We start from the raw sequence: 22,443 nt of genomic DNA, 5'->3' as shown, positions 1-22,443 counted from the left end.
TCACGGCTAGATCTTTCTAGACCTCTACTAGAGGGTCTTTCTAGGAAGCTCCCACCTCAGTCAGCTAACATCCCACTCTGTGAGTTGATTGGAGTCTTGTTCTGTCAGTTACTAAACAGTCCCACCCTCTCACTTGATTGGCTGTCACAACTTCAGGGGTGAAAAGGACTACTTCCGTTTTACTGTCATAAAATCTTCATATCAGGGAGCACAGCAGATCCCCAAATGATATATCCACTGGGCTGAATGAAGACCCCTGCCTGTCTCCACAGTGAGGTGGGAGAGGCAAACCCTTCTACTAACCTATGCTGGGGCCGTGACACCATAAGACTTGTGGATCCCAGAAGTACTGGGGTCCTGGATGGGACCTGGAAACTCGAGTGTCATAACCAAGATTCAGGGCTCTCATTTGGTTGACATAGACTGGGGGTAGCCAACCAGCTGCTGAGAACAGAAGCGCGTCCCCAGGGCCCTGACTTCAAGTTCTCTGGGTCCTGACACCCCAGCACTGAGAACCCATCCCACTCCACCTACCCCATGCTGCCACACAGGCAATTACATCCCTATCTACTTCTAGTGCCCGAGCTGGAGAACAGATGCCCCTGGGCCACTGGGCCGAAGTGGCCAGAAAGTGAAGCCAGGTAGCCATTGTGGTGGTGGAGAGAGATGAGGGCCCGATGCTGAGGTTGGGCCAGATGCATACACAGGTCAGAGGCACTCTCAGGAGCAGAGAGCCTTGTGTCTTGAGGTGCAGAGAAGCAGAGAGGACAGATAAGGAATCAAGAACTAAAGGAATCAGATAGAAGAGGGAATCTGCCCAACCTCTGGGGTTAAGAAGCCATGAACTATGGAGCCCTCCCATCCATGCCCGAGACTGGCCTCCCAAGAGGTAAGGGACAACAGGGCCACCTTACCAGAGATAGCCAATCAGGGGTGACGGAAAGGTGGCTAAAGAAGGTCACCCAACTACAGCAGCATCGAAAACATTTTCCGACAGGAATTATCAGAATGTGCAGACCACGAGCTGTGCCCACTCTGCAGGGGGTTGGCAAGGCCAACCATTCTGCTCCTTCACCCTCTTGAACTGCAAAGAGGTAAACCGTGCAGGCCTCGGGCCTCCAGCGCAGTCACAGCAACATCCTAAATGAGGCGAGATCCAGACCCGGGTTTGCAGTAAATCTCTACTTCCTCCCACCCACCCCCCACTTCCTCCCTCGCAGATTTTAATTAAGGGTTTCCTTGCAGAAGACCGAGCTCTATTTAACTAAATCCTTGGCCCCCTTTTATATTGTCTCCTCTATCGTTCTATGCCAGGGTGCCAGGAAAAGTTAATTATAACTTCTAAACACTCCATTAAGCCCCCCCTCCCAGTCTTCCTCCTTTGCCCGAGGCCGAGCGACTAAATCAGCTGGTTCATCGCGCCCTCCACAAACCTCATTCTGATTTTCTTTCATGCTCAAGGCTAAGCAGCCTTGGCTGAGCTAGCCTGGTCTCCATCTTCAAGCCTTCAGAGGCCCACAGGATGAACAGGAGCTGGGGGGAGGGCGCTCACTGAGCACCACATCCACTCAGCAGGTGAGTGGAGAAGGCCAGAGGGCCAAGAGGGCAGATGACATCGGGATCCGGATAGGCGGCCACCAGCCACCAGTTACATGGTAAGGTGCAGCTTGCTCCACAAGGCATGGGGGTGGGGCAGAGCTCTGGAAAGTGAAGAGAAGCTGAAGGCCTAGTGATGTCTGTAAGGAGGGGTCTGGGGGAGCCCTAGAGAAAGCTAGAGGTATCCCACTGGTCTGTGTGGGGTAAGAGCTGGGACACTATCTGTAGTTAAGGTGGTTGGAGGAAAGAACGAAGGAACACACACACACACACACACACACACACACACACACACACACACACACACACACACACACACACATACACACTTTCACAAAACAGGATGGGAATCAAAAAGAAATGATTTAGAGGGGCTGGGGATTTAGCTCAGTGGTAGAGCACTTACCTAGGGGAGGCCCTGGGTTGGTCCCCAGCTCGAAAAAAAAAAAGAACCAAAAAAAAAAAAAAAAAAGAAATGATTTAGAAGCAAAGAGGAGGCCCAGGACAAGGAGGGAGAACTCTGCAGAAGTATCTGTCAGGTGCCAGGTGCATGGAGCAGAGGGTAGAGGGGGATGGGGAGGAGTGAGCGGCACACCCTAGGGTGTGAAAGGGCTGAGACCTAAAGCTGGAACTGTGAGTGAAGGCCGTGTGCCCCCAGCCATGGGGAGACATTCCTGGGCAGCCCAGAGAGGAGCTGGTATCTTTGCAATAGGAATCCGGCCCGGCTTCCTCACCCAGGGAACTCTGAAGCAACCAGCCTTGGGGAGGGAAAGGATTCTGCGCTGCCTGCTCTCACAGTATTTATTATCTGAGGTGAGGTCCTCAGCCATTTCTTAACTTCTTACTGGGACAGTCACATGAGAAATACGTACTGCTGTCCACTGCTCCAAGGACACTGATAGATACCGATCCTGATGGAAACACAGACATCCTTGAGCGCTGGCAGCAGCTCAGTGGCAGTGTGGGGTGGGCTGCTCAGCCCTGGTCAGGTACCTAAACCTGTCTCACTGAGGGTCTGCGTTAGCTTTTACATCTCCTGTCTATCAGGAACTGGCCTGGAATGAACCCACATCTATCCCTGAGACCAGCAGGTGGGGAAGACGTTGCCTGGGGTTCAGCTCCAGGATCTGGGAGGTGGCACGGCCCGCAGGCCGAAAAGGCTCAGGTACATTGGAATGGTTGAATAGCCAGGGAGGACTCTAGCATGCTGCCCGTCTCTCCTGGATAGGCACAAAGCACCAGTCACCGGGCAGACCAGGTCTCCTCAGAGCCGGAAGCTCTGAGTTTATCTGATACAGACTAGCACTTGCTCCCCTTGAGGAACTGGGAGACAGCAAGGCCATGAAGAAGGAAATCTCCTGATCCAGATGGCAGTCCTGGAACCTTCCAGAGTTTCTGCCCATGATGCTGCCATCCTGACTCACTATCCAGATATGCCTTTGGAAAGTCGTGGGGACCTCCCCATGCCCAACCAGAAAGCCTCCATCACCCTTAGAATCAGCCCCAACTCCTCGCCAGCTCTCCTCGCTGTACCTATTTGGTTTTCTGTCCTACCTCAGAGCCTACGGCAGCCAAGTCCCCTCCACCCCTAATCCTTCTCTGCCTTAGGTTCACCCTCCAGCCTAGACCAAGGTCACCTTTGCAGGGTTCCCCATGACCACCCACATCCCGGGGTCCCCAGGTCAATTCTCAGCAGATTCCTGTTTCTCTCTGTCACCCAGACTGAGCAGGGCCCTGGGTCTTTCCTCTCCACCGTCTCTGCACCTGACACATGCCGACTCCTAAGGATGAATCAGAAGAAAGCTTTCTTCCGGTCTGTTCTCTGTCTACAGAGGCGGCCGACCGCAGAGATCACACATCGACACTCGGAAACGGAGTCTCTGAACATTCAGAAACGGTTAACGTGCATTTACAGCCAGGCCTGCCAGCTCACTTCACCAGTCTCCCTCCTCTGAGCCTGCTCCCGCTCCTGTCCGGAGGGGTCCTGATACGGCAGACATCAGTTCACAGAAGCAACCGTAGCACTCGTTCTACTCTTCACAGCCCACAAAACTTAACGGTCTCTCCCACCCGCCTCCAGTCTGCCTTTGGGGGGTGAACCAGGCACAGAGAGCCTGACCAACATGCAAAATGGGGTAACTGGGGTCAAAGAAAGACCTCCAGCTGCCGCTGTCCCACTCAGGAAGCAGACCCTGGGGTCAGCCAAAGGTGATGAAGCCACACACGCTACCCCTAAGAGCAAGAGAGGCAACAACGAGCCTTGCTGCAGAGTCCTCCTGCCTGAGTTTGATTCCGACTCTGCCACTCACTAGCTGTGTGACTTAGGGAGGGTTGCCTTGCGTCTCTGGACCTTCGTTTTCTACTCTATAGAGTGGCGCTAACCGTAGCTGCTCCCTCCTGTCATCAGGACTGAAGGGGGTGATTCCGCACAGGAGGGCACAGAGTTGATGCTCAGGAAACACGTGCTGTACACACATGCACTCTGCACGAGCAGGTGTACGCACGCATGCATGCGCACGCGCATGGGCACACACGCTCGACTACCTACCAGCCTGAATCTCCAAGCCCTCGGGAGTCTCTCTTCTCCCAGCAAGAGCAGTGCTCTAGCAACCAATAACCTTTCCACCAAGTGGCTCGCTCATTCCTGGCCCTGGATCAAGACAAGAAGGCACCTCCCTCCTCTCCAGTCTGCAGCTCACCGGTGACGGTCCCGGGCTCTCCAAACACTTCAAGGCAGCCCCGAAGAGGCCCTGCAGAGGAAACCTTCAGGGTCTATGCTTTGCCCCAAACCATCTGGCCACACCCTATTCAGACTCTCAGCTCTTCTGCAAGACCCATGTCTCCAAGCCAAGCCCCCACTGAAGATTTCCTTTCCCTGGAGAAAGCCACAGCCTGCTCCCATGCTCCACTCCCTTGGTGATCTAGACCCATGGACCACACAACCTACGTTTCTGTGCCACACTGCAGGATCTGTGACTTCTTGTCTGTCAAGAGAGGGTGCGATGAGAGATATCAGGACAAAACTGTGGCCACATTTCACCAAGGCAGAGAGTAAAAGAGAGCCTGCCGCACAGAGCCTGGCACGTGGTGTCCAGCCTGTAGTGACCCTCATCCAGCCAAACGGAGCCTCTTGTCTTTCGAAAGTCATAGCAAAAGAGATAAAGAACTACCCTGGGCATAAAGAACCCTGAAGAAGCTAGTCCGGAACATGGCCGAGGAGGAGTCTGGCTGTCACTGGCCTTGGCTACACACTCCCCTACCCTAGCCTTCACGTGTTCCAGCCCAAATGAGGCTGGATTAAAATCGCCCGTTTGAAAAATCAATATTTAAAATGCGAAGCTTGCCAAGTGGAAGCAAAGCCCTGCTTGTAAATATTTGTTTCCACTGGTGGAGCCAGGCCTCTCACTCACTGCAGCTACACACCTCATGGCTGGCCCCTTGCTCTGCAGCTCCCAGCTAGCTGCACAGCGGCACACCCGGGGACCGCAAAGGACTGGAAAGTCTGCCAGCCCCAGGAGCTTCTTACGGGGGAGATCAACACATCTACATCTCCTCTCCAGGACAGCAGGCCTGCGCACCAGGCTACCCGGGGGCCGTCCAGCTGCCCACCCCTCCCCGAGGCAGACACAGAACCACCTCACTGTGACTTTCCCGCAGATTCCAGAACACGCAAAGTCCCCACCCTAGGTGTTGGCAGAGGAGCATGCTAGTTCATCTCTTTGTTTTGGACAAAAGGCACCCAGACAAAGCCGTACCCACCATTACCTGTGGGGTCAGGCCCTGCCACTGCCCACAAAAAGAACTACCTCAGGTGTCTATACCAGCATGAGGCCACAGGGCAGAGGGCTGTCCTCACTGGAGGCTGAACCACAAGCATATGAGTAGAAGACCTTCCCTGGCATTGCTGTTCCCAGAAAGCCATTCACCTCTCACCAGCTCGGCCAATCATTCATTCATTCATTCATTCATTCATTAGTTCAACAGTTGTTTTGTGAGCATCTATGCCAGGCACTCAGGACTGAACACACAGGTGGACCACACACATGGAAGCCGAGCCAGACCCTTTGGGAGGGTCTCCAAGACCGAAGACTAACAAACGAGTCACAGTCAAGATTAGGTGTTGGAAAGACCCAGATGGGACGGGAGAAAGGTGCAAGACACAAGCTAAAAGGGCAGGGAAGGCTCCCCAACATGGTGGGCAGCCCCATCCCAGAAGGTGCAGGGCAGGGCAGGGATGACGTGCTACTAGGAGAGGGCAGCTCTGGATGTCACATCCTCACAAGCACCAAGTGCACTCAGCATGCAAGACCTACCCAGCCATTCATTGAACTTCTTCACCTCGCTTGGGAGCCCCAGCTCCGTGAAGTCCCCAGCGTGGATCAACACATCGCCGTAGGGCATCTGGATGGGATCTGTCCTTGAGTGAGTGTCAGAAACACAGACAAAGCGTGTGTAGCCAGGTGGCTTTGGGGCATCGTGAGGCACTGGGTCCACCCTGCGGGGAGAGAAGATGCTGCAGGTTAGCGTTGCCACGGAGCTGTCATCCTGCAGGGCGGTGCGTCCAGAATACAGCCCTCCCATGTTCCGAGCCATCGACTCGGTGTCCAACTGGACATGAGCTAAATGGCCAGCCTTCTGCAGGACCCAGCAAAATGTTCTCGTGCCCTGAGCCTCGGCCTCCCCCATCCGGTGATGTAAGGGTTAATCTTTACTGTGGTGGAATTTTGGATCACCGCAAAAACACAGGCCTGGGAGTGTCCATGGGGATGTTTCCCCTGAAGGTTTTGCCCTGAATGGAGGAGGCACTGTTGGAGTTCCAGACTGATTTTAAAAAGGAGAGGTAAGCAGCAGCCGTCATCTGGAATCGGGCACAGTGTGACCAGCTATGTCACACTCCTGCTGCCACCCTTCCCCCGACCATGACACAGGCTGTGTCCTCGAACCATGAACCAAGAAAAACCCTTCCTGCTTTAAGCTGCTTCGTCTGTTTTGGGTTTTTTTTGTTTGTTTGTTTTGCTTTTCCTTTTTTGTTGTTTTGTTTTGTTTTATTGTTTGGGTTTTTTTGTTTGGTTGGTTGGTTTTTGGTTTTGTTTTCTGTCAGAGCATCGTGGGAACCTCAGAGCACGGCCATGAGGGTCTGAACACCATGCCCACATACGGCGCCCACCATTGCAGCCGAGCCGTTCTGAACTAAAGCAGCATTTCCCAGCTTTGCTCATCACTTCTGGGCCTGTGCAGCTTTTGCTACAGAAACGCTTCCGTGCTGGCTATCTCTGCTTTGGCAGATTTGTTTTTCAACCTCCCCAAACCATCTTTCACCCCTGGGGGCACTCTTGTCCTTACAGACACCGTGTAGCCTGAAATCCCCAATCCATTCAAGAAAACTGGTCCTCAGGTCAGCACTTAGCACAGTGCAAAGGATGCGGAAGCTGCAGCCCCAAGGAGAGCAGCAGGGGAGGGGCCCCAAAAGATAAGTGACAGTTTCAGTCATTTTGATATCAAGAGCCCTCTGGGATTGTGCAAGACAATACCCCCGCAGCCAGAAAACCAGGTCCCTGAGCCCCGTTCAGCCACTGTCACTTAGACACAAGAAGAACCCAGGACCTGGGTTTGCACCTGGGCTAGAACATTCCAGAAATGCAAAGAGCATAGCATAAGCTACATCCCCATTCCCAGGAGCCCCAGCGGCTGGCTAAGGACCCCACCGCAAGCCCTCGTCCCATGTTCTTCACCGAGCATATATGCATCCCGGTGACTTCACCAGGCTTGCAATGCTTAAAAACAACACGATGACATTTCAACAAGCAGCCCTCTCCAAACGAGTATGCCGCTGGAAGAGTCGTGTTTAAATCTAATTATGCGTCAAACCAAAAGCAGTACCGTATCAGTTACATAAATACTTTTAAAGACATCTTTCTAATTATCCTTTTTTTTTTCAGACAATATACTTCGAAGAAATTTAATTAACACCTTATGAGAGACATGGGTTCAGCATGCTAATGTGCACGGTGCATCCTCCTGCTGGATCTGCAGCAGGTGGAGGAACCACGCCAGCCTCTCCCCACCCCTCAGGCACCACAGGAGGAAGCACCCTTTGGTCCCCTTTGGGGGTTGTTAAGCCTAGACAGAGCCCCGGCAGCTTGGAGCTAAGCTGACTGGGAAGACAGAGAAATTTGCCAAATAAGTCTAGTAATGGTTGGCCGGGAAGGCACTGGGTTGGCGCTGGGCTCTCGTCTCCTCTGACTGTCCACACATTCTGTGGTCAATTAACACACGTCCTGAGGACCTAATTGAAGCCCACTTCCAAGCTCAATGAGGGTCAGAGAGATGAGCAGGCTAGAATCCTGCTCACCAGGAGCCATGGATTTGACTAAAACGTGACCCTGTGGTTCCCAGTTGTGCTGGGGCAACAGAAGGGCTGAGGATCAGAGAAAACCATCGCTGCTCCGGGTTCCTAGAAGCTTCCAGAAGGAGGCAGTGTATGAACAGATGTAAAAGGGAAACCTGCCTGCCAGTCTCACCTTCCCTGTGTCCTCTGGGACGAGGCATCTTCTCTCCAAGGCAGACTAGGAGGCTGGGGCCAGGAGGGGTTTCTACCTGTACTCCACACTGTTTCACTCTTCTGACAGTGCTGACTGGACCACGGGCGTCAAGTCAGCACGGGACTACAGGGAGACACAGGAACTCGGGCAAACCAAATAAATCCATTTGTTCTCCCACCCATCACACTTATGCACATGCAACACACACACACACACACACACACACACACACCACACACCCCACACACACCACACACACACACGCACACACACCACACACACCACACACAACCATAACAAACACAACCACACACACATACACACACACACACAAACACACACACAAACACACACCCCACACACACACACACACATACACCACACACACACATACACCACACACACACACACAAATACACACACATATACATCCCACACAAACACACCACCTCACACCACATCCCCCACACATACACACATACACGCACATACATACACCACATACACACATACACACATGCACACATACACACCACACACAAACACACATACCACATACACCACACACACTTTACACTTTATAGATGCCATAAAGTTATAAAGACCACCTCAAAAAGATCAAGAGAAAGGAAGAAGAAGACACCGGGAGCACGGAGGGATCCACTCTTTAGAAGGCAACCTGGCCACCAGGCAGCCGAGGGCTCTCATCAACAGGGGCGGCTGTGGAAGCCGGAGCTCTTTAATTAACTTTACCTTATTTCCCTGCACCCTGAGGCTTCTGAGCACAGTGAAGACAGAAGCCTAGAGATCCCCAGAGAGCGAGTTAAAGCCTCCTTTCCCCAGCTCAGTTCTGCGGCAAAGCTGTTTGCCCAACCTTGCAAGAAAAGAGAGCAAGCTTCACTCCCAGTGTCTGGGAGCTCAGCACACACTGAGCAGGGTCTCCACATTTGCTTTCTTCCCCTTCTCATAACCCTCTGCCCAGTATCATGCTGGTATTCCCATTTTACGGATGACAAAACTGAGGCTCAGGGAAAGGCTATTTCACCCAGTCTCAGCCACGGAACCTGGCTTCAGGGAGTTAGGGAGATCCTTCGGTGGGTAAAATGCCTTCAGCTCTGTTCCCAAAAGCCATCCTGAACAGCACATGCCTGGTGTCAAGCACCCACAAAGGCCTCCTAAGAGATGTGTTGTCCCTCCGTTGCCCCAGAGAAACATGGTGCTCTGAAGTCTGAGGTTCCTGTCATGCATGCCACCATGGGACTGACATTGGCCCTGTTGCTTGGGGACCCTGAAAATGAGGAGCCTAGAGCCCAGGGCAAGTCGTGAATGGTCAGCTCCCCTGACCCTCTCTGTCTGGGCTCTGCCCAAGACAGGCAGGTTCCAAGGTGACCTGGCCACCCTGCATGTGCACATCGCCTGGCCTGTACTTCCTGCTGCCTCTCAGCCTTCAGCAACCTTGCCCTTCCAGCTGGGATAGCACACTCTGCTGGCACCTCTGAGCTTTCAGACCCTCCTAGATCCTCAGGGCTCTTCCTGGACGCATCCTCCCTCCCGTTCCCTTCCGTCTTCCCATTTGCTGTACTAGGGCCCAGGCACAGCAGGGTCATAGATGGGAACCAAGCCTCCCTAGGAAACAGCACCTACATCTGGGCAGGGCCAGGGGCTTTGGAGGTCTTCATGGAGAGTGGCACATGCAGGATGTCTGCAGAGCACATGGGGTGGAGCACTAGACACACCAGGGAACAGCCTAAGCAAGGATTTGAGGGTCGGGCTGTGGAGACGCTCAGCCAGGAAAGCATTTGTCTCAGAAGCAGAAGAATCTGAGTTCAATCCCTAGGACCCAAAGGAAAACTGGACAGAGGAGCCTGCCTGTAATCCCATTGCCAGGAAGGTGGAGGCGGAATGGACTTAGCCTTAGTGGTAAGAACCAGGTCTCCAAAATCCAGGTGGACAGCTCCTGAAGGAGACACACCTGAAGTTGATCTCTGGCCTCCATGTATGCATACACACACACACACACACACACACACACACACACACACACACACACACACACACAGACCTGTGTGCATGCCCACACACGTGCACAAATGCACACATGTGCACAAATATACATGCATACACACAAACACACATGCACATGATCTCACCCATGTGCACACATGCATGCACATGCACATACATGTGGTCACACGCAAGACTTGAAGCAGGAGGAAGGATGAAAGGTCAGGAAGCAGAAACAGCTACTATGTCTGTTGCCTAGGCATAAAGAACGGGGCTGAGTCCTCTCCTCCTGCCTTGCCCCAGCCCCTGCCCAGTTCCAGGCTAAGCCCTCTTCCTCTCAGCTAGGGAACAGGTTGAGCTCAGTGCACAGGGCAAGTGGGCGTCCTGGCTCTGTGTGCTCCTCCTCAGAAGTCCTGGTTTTTCCCTCTGCAGAGAGTGGATCAGGTATGATCCCAGTCAGGTGCAGGAACCAGGGACAGAAGGTTCCTCCCAGTCTAGCTCTCCCGTTCTTTTCTCTACATTCTTCAGCTAACAGCACTGCCTGGGAAGCCCCAGATGACATTTAAAGGTTCTGCCCCATATCTCCAGTGACCCCAAAAGAGCAGAGGGAAGAGCTGTTTGCTTAACACTAATTATCTCCACCTTTCATGGCAGACTCCAGTAGCCTGCCCCCACCCCGCCATTGCCCACTGCTGCCCCTGCATGCCCAGGGTCTTGATGCCTAGAGGGCTCTCCTGAGAAGCCCCTGCGGTTTCTCAGTCCCAAGACCCATAGCTAGAGTTCCCAGCTCCAGACAGACATCACTCAGGCAACGACAGACTACTTATCAGCAGGGTCTCAGGGGCAACTGAATAAACCATACAACTCAGAGGCCACATTGAACTGTCACTGTTATTATTAAATATAAATTGTGTATTTATTAAACAGGATCACCGTTCTCTTACCCCTGAGACTAAGCCCCTGATGGTGATAAATCACTAGGCAGGGAGCAGAGATCATCCTGTAAACCTCTCCTACAGGCAGAGTGGCCACTTGCCAGGGAAATCCCCAACAGCCTGGGAACCTCAGATCTAGAGTCTGAATGGAAGGGACAGGAGGCCATGGCCCCAGGTCCCTGTGCCTGCCCAGACTTTCAAAGTTCTCCTTGTGCTCCTTCCTAAGCCTTACCCACACCCCTGTGGCCATTCAGACCCATTGCTCATGGAAGCCAGGACCCTCACTACCCGGGGAGGCATTCCATAGAGCAGGCCAAGGGGGAGAGGTCCAGACAAGGGAGACACCAGCCAGACACCAAGAAAGTCACCATGCTTTTTCTCCACTGCTTTTACAGCTACGGTGTCCCACAGTGGCTCTGCTGCACGGAGACAAATGCACAGTCGACACCACTGCAAACAGCACTTTTCAGTTGGGGAAACTGAGGCATAGAGCGACATGAGCCCTACCCAGGGTAGATCAGCTTATTTTTCTAATCAACAAGCTGCCTAATTGTTTCCAAGGGACCTGAGCAAAGAAATAAATGAAAGGGGTTAGACTGGCCTCCACTGTTGGCTGGTCAAATGGAAACACCCACTGTCACTCAAGAGTACCTCACTGTCCTTTACCAGGACAGTCTGGCCCCAGGGCCTGTAGTCGGCCCCTCTCTCCTACACAGGCCCCTGTACCCAGCTGGTACCTCTGAAATCCTCAGATACCCTCTCTTCATCCCATCCCCTGCGGCCCCACTCTTCTGCCCCTTCTGCTTGGCTCAGGGACTCCTAATACCCCTTCCCAAACACCCCCTCCTCATAGTCAATCCCTCTGGACAGGCTCAAGTCCAGCCTCAGGGACTTCAGTATCATCTCCAATCCCACCAGCTAAAGAGAGAAACTAAGCAGGCCCAGACAGGCCTCAGGCTGCTAGGTCCCAAGGGCCAAGAAGAGGTGTGCCCTCAATGGGGCGTAAAGCCTTGGTAAACCCTCCAGTATGCACCCCACTCTCCCGCTGAAAAGGAGGTAATGTTCAGATAGATACCCACCAAAGACTACACCTTCTGACCACATGGAGTAAAATCCCCACTGGAATGAGCATTGTTCCAAGTTCATTTTCATATCGGAATCCCACTCCATATCACAGGACAGCCATGGCCAATGCCTTCCTCCCCAGAACAGAACCTGGGATTGAAGGAAGCTACATAGGAAGGAGTGACCATGCATGGCTCTGCTGCCCTCTGCATGCTGGGTTTGGGGAACTCACCCATTCATTGTACCTTGTCCCTAAGTGGCAGATGCTGGGACCACATGAACACCCTCGCTCCTCAGAGCTCCTTCTCTGGAGGAGGCTTAGGGTCTACACCCCCACGGATAACCTAGTGTTCTGGGGGAAGGGCTTCTAGGAACCCCACAATACCTGGTCACCCTGAGTAGCTGCTGTGTCCTTCCTGTCAGTAGGAAGTCATCTGTCTCCCCCCACCACCACCCCCAACTCCCCGTGTGAAATCAAGATGACCGTGGCCCAGAGCAGGAAGGCACCTGAGACACTAAGAAAGTGTTTGTAACTGAGAGGAGAGGGCTCTGAAGCCCACACATCCTTTGTAGAACGATTTAGAAGCCTGGGGTCTGACAAAGGGAGAGGAGACAGCTAGTTCAGGATGGGGTCCTAACCTGCTCCTGGGCCTACAGCCAGATCTTCTCCCTCTCTGGGAAGTTGGAGGAAGTCAGACTAGGAGTCATGAGCCACACCCCTAAGCATAGCTGAAACTCGGCCTCTAGATATTCCACCCACCCCCACCCCACCCCCTCACCCCTCATTCTGCTCCACCCCACCAACCCCTCAACTCCACCCTCACCTCCACCTCACTTCACCCTCCCCACCCCCATCCCCGCCCCAACAAGGGAGCTGGAGGTTCACAACTTCCGGTTTTATCATCAAGTCTTAGATCCCTCAGGAAAATCATCTCATTTCAAACATTTCTGAAGTATCCACCAAGTCCAATAAAACAGGACGAAGGGGCAATATGGGTCCCTGGGGTCACCAGTCTGGAGCTTCCCTCAGATCCCTCCCAACTTCAGCCCGGGTGGTCCCGCAGCACAGTGCGATTTGGGGCCGCAAGCCCTGGAATGTGTGTTTGCCGCTGTACCTGAAGCCCGGAGGCACCCCCGTCCCTGTACCCAGCGGTCCCTTGGGCATCTGCACTTACATCTGCACGTGCGGTGGCTGGAAGCGGCCCTGGTTGATATTGTAGAAGGTGAAGGCCTGGGTGGGATTGGAGCTGTACTCGTCCACCTCGATGATGAGTCGGCCATGTTGGTGCCGTCGAGAGGCCATCACGTGGGACTGGGAGAACGCCATGCCCAGGCCACAGGGGAGCAGGGCCAGGGCTTCGGCCTTCAGGATGCCAGCATCCCACCTAGGGCGCCACATGGACCTCCGTGGGCCTCCCGGGCATCTCCCACCACCACGGCTGCCACCACCACGACCGCCGCCACTGCCGGGTCCCCCTCCAGACCTGCGAACAGACTGAAGAGACGGAGCAGAACCATGCGACAGTTAATCTGTTTGGGATTTGTTTTATTTAATGTCAGATGAAGATTTAGAAAGAGGGAGAGGGAGGGTTGGGTGGGGGGACGGGAGGGGGAAAATACACAGTCGCACACAGCTCAAAAACTCATTACAAATCTTTCCATCTCAGCAGTTTGATGAATATACTTTGGTAAAAAAGAAGAGAGTACGGAGGGAGGGGACCATGGGGGAAAAAAGCCGAGATGCCATGGATGGATGCATGCATGGTCCAACATGTTTAAATACTTCAGACATTTTTTTCCCCTCCAACAAGATTCTCCGAGCCTACAGAGTAGCTGAGTCGGGGGACGAAACAATGGCTGGTATTTTGTAAACAGGGAAGTTAAATTTTTATCTTACAGATATGGGGAACAGGAAGGATTCCTCCCACATAACCCCCAAAACACATCCACACAGCCACGGCCACACCCCAGCAAGCCCATGCAGGTGGGAACTGCACGGGGTGAAAATTCCTCCTTCAACATAAATTTAGCTTCAAGACATCTTTCAGATGCACGCAGAGAAAGGGGATTTCCAAGCAGTGGCCTTGCTTGAAATTCCTAGGCTGAGGCAGGGTGGTAGCCCCCCAGGGGTGGGTGGAGGAAGCTGAAGTAAGAGGACTGCCCTCCCAGTGCCGTGCCTAGCCCCCATCAAGGTCCCAGGAACCCCAGATCTGTCAATCTGTGGACCCGATTAATCACAGTGAGAATTCTTGGGCTTGCTTTCTTATTTCTTTCTTTCTTTTTTTTCTTTCTTTCTTTCTCTTTCAGTGGGAAGGCGTGGTTTGCAGATGATTTTACTGGACTAAAACTCCCCTGCAGCAGATTCTGAGCCAGCTGTGTGGATCCTGAAGGCACAGAACCGGCAAGTGAGACAGCGTCCTGTCCTGGTGATTTCGTGCCTCCTTACTGACACCGTGGTTCCCTCATTCCGGTTCACAGTAATTATTTAACTGTGTGAGCATGCAGAGACTTGAAGGGTTTTTAGTTTGGTTTGGTTTTTGTTTGTTTGTTGTGGTTTTAGTTTTGATGGTTTTTTTTTTGGGGGGGTTGGTTTTGGTTTTTTTTGTTTGTTTGTTTGTTTTGTTTTGTTTTGTTTTGCCTTGTTGTTTGGTGTTGTGCTTTTTAAGATCCCTCCGACGGCCCCGTTTGCACCGTATTTAACCAAGAAGAAAATCACGTAGTTTAAAGGATTCCTGGACACTGGGATCCCAAGCACATTAAAGGAAGAAAAATCCCCTTGCTTTGTGCTTGGAAAGGGAATTGACACACTCCGAAAACAAATTGGATTATAAAAATGACAAAAAATTAGAGACTGGAGAACATTTTAATTATGTGCAAGGAGAAACGGGTTATTAATTCTTAAAAAAAAAATCTTAATCATACCCATACAAGGTAAAATAACATAGCAATAATCCTTTCTCCTCTCAACACATGAAGAGAAAGGGGCAAGCAAGGGAGAGTACCTCCATAGTCTCAGGAGGCTGAGGCAGGAGGATTGTGGTGAGTTTCAGACCTCCTCTCAAAAAAGCAAAGCAAAACAAACAAAAGACCAGGAGAGCTGCATACATGTAATGAGATACATCTGTAAGCACAGCACTTGAGAGGACAAGGGAGAGAGAGAGAGAGAGAGAGAGAGAGAGAGAGAGAGAGAGAGAGAGAGAGAAGGTGGTCAGGAGATAAAATCATGCTCCCCTACACAGTAAGTTTGAGGCTCGCCTGGACTACATAAGACCTTGTGGCTCAGCAGTTATGAGCACTGAGTGCTCTTCCAGAGGACCCAGGTTCAATTCCCAGCACCAACACGGCAGCTCACGACCATCTGCAGCTCCAGTTCCAGAGGATCTGACACCTCACACAGACATGCAGGCAGGCAAAACACCAATGCACGTACTAAAACTAAATAAATCATTTTAAAAGGTATTTTTAAATGAAAAAGAAACGGAGGGAGGGAGGGAAAGAGGGAAGGAGGGAGGGAGAGGGAGGGAGAGATGAAACACCAGCCCAAAGCATCTGGCCCCATCCTGCTCTCCCCATCTGAGTCACTGTCCTCCTGTCTCACCCTTCGCCTCTGAGCAGACAAGGTCTTGGACAAGGACTTTCCTGCTGGGGTCCTGTGAGAAGCCTGAGTATCTGATGAGGGCAGAGCATTTGTCTCCCTGAGTCACCCCTGTATGCCACCAGCTGTGACCAGTGTGCCCTACGCTCCCTTGGGCTGTCTGGTCACCCATGGGCTGTTGGGTCACCCACAAAATGAAGAGGACAATAATCCCATAGTCCCTGCTTCTTATGACAAGATGATGTCCATGTAAACTGTCACAAGGCCTTGTGGCACACAGCAAATGCTGAACAAAGGCAAGCTGTTATGATCTCACATTAGCCTCTCCCAGGGACCCATCCCAAAGCTTCAAAGATGCTGAAAAATATGGATGGATGGATGGATGGATGGATGGACGGACAGACATACAGACAGATGGGATAGATACATTGACAGATGCGTGCATGGATGGACAGTGTCTGGCCAGACTCCTTCCCTAGCACCCAGCACAGGCCTGGCAGTAGATGGGTGTCTGAGGAGCCTCGATCCTCTTCCCATGCCATCCCCATTCCATCAGCCTATCAGGGTGCTGGCCACACTGGGCCGGGCTTAGATAAAGAGGAGTGCAGGGCCACACATGTGGGCACGCAGGCACCCAGGCACGCAGGCACGTGACCATACACTCACACACACGCGCGCGCGCACACACACACACACACACACACACACACACACACACACACACACACACACGCTGTCCCCGGGGAAGCAGGTGTCGGCAGAGACACCTCGGTGGAAAAGCTGCCTGGCAGGCAAAAGACTCAGAGAGAAGAGGCAGGCAGAGAGTCCCGGGTGCCGAGCCTACTGTGCCATGCTGTACTTCCCCTGAAGAGGACTCACCGAAGGTCCTGCCTAGAGAAACCAAGGGAACCCGGAACCCAGTGCCTCCTCCCGAGCTTCCACTTCGTGTTTATGGGGCTGTTGCAGCCGCTGCCGCCAGCATACCCGCATTCAGCTCTGCAGTCCACTGAGGGAGAAGAGCTTCCCCGGAAATGGCTTTTAGCTAGGAAACGCTCACACCTGGTTCCCAAAACAGAGCACCAAGTGTGCATGGTGTGGTGAGTGACTGATTTGAGTCCTGGCTCCCTGTCCAGTGGCGTGACCTAGAAGGTCCTGGGGGAAAAGGGGGCCTGTCAGGACTACACTAGGGTGGGGTGAGAGGCAGAGATGGAGGGAGGAAAGAAGAGAGCAATGGAGGAAGAAAGGAAGGAATCCATGTTGTTTAACAAATACATCCTCAGCCCCCGACTTGCTGTCCCTGTCCCCTATGCAAAATAAATTAGATAGATACATAGATACATACATACATAGATACATAGATACATAGATACACAGATAGATACATAGATACAAAGATACATAGATACATAGATACATAGATAGATACCTAGATACATAGATAGATACACAGATAGATACATAGATATAAACAGAAAACCCTGAAAATGGAAAGAGGCCCCATCCCCAAGGAATAAGGGGGAGGGGGTAAGTGCGTACATAAACAGAAAATGTGTTTTCAGAAGTAGCTTGCCTCCAGAAAACAGTGTAAAAATGGGGTAGCATGCAGTGAGATTGCTGTACATTGGGTGATCACAAAAGGCGTATTTACAAAGATATCACCTATTAGGAGAGGTGAGTGACCCAGCCATGCCCCGAGCCTGGGAAAGAGAGTATGGCAGAGGGGCAGCAAGTTCAGAGGCCCTGAAGCAGAGGAACATTGCTGATGGCCCTCCTGTTATTGTCCCTCTGCCTGGTTGTCAACAGGTCTCTGGGATGAAGAGGTCACAGGGCATGAGTTCAGGTGATACTGTGCTGTGGGATGCTGGGCACATCACCTACATTCTTCCTACTTCTGTATTAGTCTCCCCTTGGAGTAAAAGAGAGGACGGAAGGAGCCTCCTGTCCTCCTCTCCATAAAGCCCCAGTAAGAAAATCGTTTGACAGTTCTGGGCCTAGTCCAGCACCGATTGACACATTCCCTCCATTTGTGGACTGGCTTAAGTCTTGTCTCTTCTAAGACAGCCTTTCTCTGGTGTTGACTGGGACACTGAGAAGCAGGCCAAGCTGAGATCCCACTACACAGAAAGTAAAGGTCCCATTTCAGCTCCCACAGATACACCCCAGCTTTGCCTGGCCTTCTGCTGAGGTCTAGACTCCGTCACTACTGCCACTCCACACCAGTCTCCAGGGGTACCTAAAACTCAGTCTGCCCCACTCCCTCTGGAACACCCAACATTCTAGGAGTAGCTGTTGCCCTCCTGGAAAGCCGGCAACCCCAGACACACCAGGACAACACCTTCCTTTCACTCCTCAGCCCCAGCTCAGCCACTGGGACTTTCTTGGCTATAAGGTATATGCAGGAGCCTCCACACAGGCACTTCTCACTACACTCTGCCCCTGGGGTTGACCATCTGTTTCCTGGCTCCAGGCCTTGGAGATGATGTTCTACCAAGCCTTCCTAGGCTACATCAGAGCCTCCACCCATTGCCCCCAAAGCATCCCTGATCATAGCCCCCAAAACTGGTCCTGGTCCTGCACCTGAGATATATGAGGAACCACTGTATAAGATGATGGATGATGGATGTATGCATGGACAAATAGATGTATGGATGGATAGATGCAGGCATCATAGATGGATAAACAGATGGGTGGGTGCATGGATAGACAGGTAGATGGACGGATGCACACATGAGTGGGTGCATGGATGCATGGATGCATGGATGTGTGGATAGACAGGTAGATGGATGGATGCATACATGAGTGGGTGCATAGATGGATGGATACATGAGTGGATGCATGGATGCATGGGTGGATGCACAGATACATGGGTGGATGCATGGATGCATGGGTGCATGCATGGATGCATGGGTGGATGCATGGATGGATACATGAGTGAGTGCATGGATGCATGGGTGAATGGATGCATGAAGGCATGGGGGGATGATGGATGTGGGGATAGATGGATGCACAGATGCATGAGTGGATGCACAGATACATGGGTGGATGCATGGATGCATGGATGCATGGGTGGGTGGATGAACACACAGATGAATGGATTGTGAATGGATGACTGACAGATGGCTACATGAATGCATGGATACACCCAGAGCCTTTGCATCGGAGAGACCATGTTTAAAATTAACTTTCACCACTCCAGATCTGGACTCTTGTGGCAAATGTGCAGATTCTGACTCTCCCTCACATGACTGAGGCTCCAACCCACAGTGGGTACTTAAGTGTCTCATCGGTTCAGATAAGATGGTTCCAATGAAGCCCAGAGTTCTTCCGGGGACTTCTGAGACTTCAGCAGAGATTTTCAAATGACTACAAGCTCCCTCCTCTGCCTGAAGTCCTAGGGGCCCCAGAGCCCTCCTCTCCTGCCTCATCACTATGCAAGGCACGGTGCTCTGACCTGAAACAGGTAGGGAGACACACTCAGTACACACTCCGTAGGGAGACACACTCAGTACGCACTCCGTAGGGAGACACACTCAGTACACACTCCGTAGGGAGATACACTCAGTACACACTCCGTAGGGAGACACACTCAGTACGCACTCCGTGACTATGTTTCTAGCTCTGCTGAGCACTGCTTGGCCCAATACGTTCTTGCCCTCCCCTGGGACACACCAGAGACCTGGGACTAGAGCTGTGGGACTCCAGAGACCTGGTCTTGTGGCAGAGCTGGGGATAAGAGGATCCGCCTGGTATTCAAGGCCCTAGAGTCGGCAGAAACAGCAGACGCTCCGGGTCTCCCACATAAGAAGGCAGAGTAGAAGAGTCCGCAGCCTGAGAGAAACCTCTACCCAGCTGTGAAGCTCACTGACCTTCACGTACCAAAGACCAGAAAGAAGAGAAAGACCAAGAAGGGTCCCTGAGTACAGAGCATCAATAGCAGAGGAGGTGCTGAAGCAAGATGCTGGACAGGTGGACTGGCACTGCCTGGAGCTATATTTATTTTGCTGCATTATTCAAGCACCCACCTCTTCCTATACCATGGCTTCTCAAAGTCTATGACCCCCGGACAGTGCTGACTGCAGCCTGCAGGTCCTGGGCCATAGTCATCAGCCTCGGCCTGGCTCCCAGAAGTGTTCAGATTGGAAAGGTAAGTTTGCCTCTGGCCAGATCAAAGGGGACCACTTCAAAAAGCCACCTGTGTATCTCTTCTAGGGACACCTTTAACAAAAACAGAAGCAAGGACAGTATAGAGGTGCCAAGTCTAGAACTCGACCAACCATCCACGGCTGAACGGGAGATACCAGTCATCACAGCAGCAGCAGCTGCAAGAACTCCAAGTCCAGCTTCCCTTGACTACTCTCCCGCATGCCTTGACTGCAAGCAGGGTAGCGGGAGCATCCCAGCCGCTTTAAACCAGCCAGTCCAAAGTGCCGTGATCACACCGGGTGCTGGCTCAGAGCAAAGCTACACCGAGCCAGCTCTGGAGAGATGCTGCTTGTGCAGGCTTTTGTTAGAATGTAGCAAATGTCACCGGAGAACAAACAAAAAACATACTAACGCTCCCTGTGTGGTCAGTCCCCACAGGCAAAAAAGGCAGCTGATAACACTAAGCAGAAAAGTCCTGAGGGGTTTGAAGTGATTGGCCAGGCCAGCATCAGCACCTGCAGCCCAGCCTGATGACCAGAGTTCTGCCCCCACCAATCCATATAGTGGAAGGCCTAACTGACTCACACAGGCTCTGTCAGTTAACCTCCGTGTGGGACGTGGCATGCACACACACACACACACACACACACACACACACACACACACACACACACGTTTTAAAATGTAATAAATAATTTGTTTAAGTAGGAGGAATGGAGGTTTGGGGAGGATTTTTTCAAACCATAATCTCCATACTAGCTCAAAACTCACTTTCGACTGTATATTCTTTCCTTATTTCGTCTGAGCATTAAAAATATGCATTTGACTAATGCTGAACTGAAACTATCATAGAGGATACAAAAAATAAAATAATAAAAAAAATGCAGAAGGATTCAAAGAAAGGTAAAAGAAGCAGCCCTGTGACAGGGTGGGGTGGCAGGGGAGGTGCGGCTCAAAGCCCGTCTCACGAGGTCCCGAAATAACTAACAGGGCCTGCGTCTGGCCTCCCTCTGTATCCACTGCATGCCTCCATTGACAAGAAACCTTGGCCGGCAACTGGCATCCAAGGCTTGGCAGATGAGCGGGGGAGCTGAGTGGCGGCAAAGACCCACAGATGGAGTGAAAAGAGACCCCATGCCCCAGAGAGGATCAACCACAAGTGACTTTTTAAAGCATTTACCACTTAAAAACCTTTTAGCCGGGCCCGTGTTGAATGCAGGACTATAAGATTTTAAAGCTCCTTTTCTAATTCCTCAGCCGCCCCTCCCCCAAGTCAGTGCCGCTTCCTTTTCTAATTATGTACTTTTATTCCAGAACCATCGAGAGTGCTACTTACTGGATCGTGTCCTGGCTGCCACAAATAGCTGCTCACTTATTCCCTTCACTGGAGACACAGATTCGGTGGGTTCACCCAGCTCATCTCCAAATCCAGACTAGTCTCCGTTCCCACCGCACGCACGGGGACTGGAGGCGAGCAGAAGCTGCCCAGCCCAGGCAGAGAAAGAAATATGACTACAAACCAGCGCTCCACTCCATAAGCGACTGCAATTCTCGGGACTTCCATATCATCTAGCAGAACCACAATCGTGAAAGGAACAGAGAGAGGACCCATCCCATGTTTCCCCCTTCCACACAGCACTGTGTGTTAGTTATCAAAACAGAACTCTTAGAGGCCTGAGTGATCATGGGCTATGGCGAGGAGGCTGCTCGATATGGTCTCCACACACACACACACACACACACACACACACACACACACACAGCTCACACTCAGCACTTTAAGGTGTTACGTGGCTGGGATGGAGGTAAGGCACGGAGGACTCAGTGGCTTGACATGCAAATCCAATTTGCGAAGAAAGTAAGTGTGGATTGAAGGCTCTTGTGGAAATCTATTAGACGCCTCTGAGGAATAACCACGTCAGCGCTGTCAGGGATCCGCTCAGGAGTCCTGGGGTGAGGGGCTGCTTCAGAGACAAGCTCAGGTCTAATTTTTTTTTGTGCTCATTTGGGAATTTGCAATTAAGGATTAAACTTCTAAAGTGTGATCAATTAACTAATGTGCCCAAATGACAAAACCTACACAAGGTAAATTCCATTCTCCACTCCCATACCCAGACTAGGCAGGAAACCAGGGGTGGGCGTGTTGGGGGGGGGGAGAGCACACTGGTCTTCTCCACAGATGCCCAAAAGCACAGAGGAGGGAGCAGGCACCATGCGGGAAGGGGCTTGCATTTCTCAGGTGCGGTGCATTACGCAGCTTTGCGGCTGTAGCTTGGTACAGGGGGGAAAAAAGCAAGAAGAGGAAATGGAAAGGAAGGGGGTGATACGCCTGCTGGAAATAGGAAGCCGACATCATTCTCTCCTTAGAGCAACGGAATGAGCCCGGTGGTGCTGAAAGTCCCTCCATAGGTACCAGCCCTGCCTCAAGGCCTCTCGAGAGAAGGGATGGAAAGGGGAGGGCTGTGATAGGTGGGTGATCCTGCAGGTGTCCGTAGTGAAGAAAGGAAGCAGAAAGGAGAGAGAGAGAGAGAGAGAGAGAGAGAGAGAGAGAGAGAGAGAGAGA

The 22,443-nt window shown here is 52.1% G+C and overlaps 1 protein-coding gene across 1 annotated transcript in view; it reads right to left on the bottom strand.

Moving 5' to 3' along the window:
- Positions 1-21,410, bottom strand: part of Mpped1 (metallophosphoesterase domain containing 1) — a 74,175-nt gene extending 52,765 nt beyond the window's left edge. Inside the window, exons 1-3 of the mRNA XM_032918772.1 lie at positions 21,217-21,410; positions 13,318-13,637; positions 5,910-6,091 (exon numbers count right to left, since the gene is read on the bottom strand). Coding sequence (XP_032774663.1) covers positions 5,910-6,091; positions 13,318-13,541 — 406 coding nt within the window. The 5' untranslated portion in view covers positions 13,542-13,637; positions 21,217-21,410. The remainder of the gene's footprint in view (positions 1-5,909; positions 6,092-13,317; positions 13,638-21,216) is intronic.
- Positions 21,411-22,443: the final 1,033 nt, after the last annotated feature.

This window comes from Rattus rattus, chromosome 1 (genome assembly GCF_011064425.1).
Source record: "Rattus rattus isolate New Zealand chromosome 1, Rrattus_CSIRO_v1, whole genome shotgun sequence".
NCBI classification, from domain to species: domain Eukaryota; kingdom Metazoa; phylum Chordata; class Mammalia; order Rodentia; family Muridae; genus Rattus; species Rattus rattus.
The sequence above is the reverse complement of the archived record's forward strand: the minus strand, read 5'-3'. Positions and strand labels throughout refer to the sequence as shown.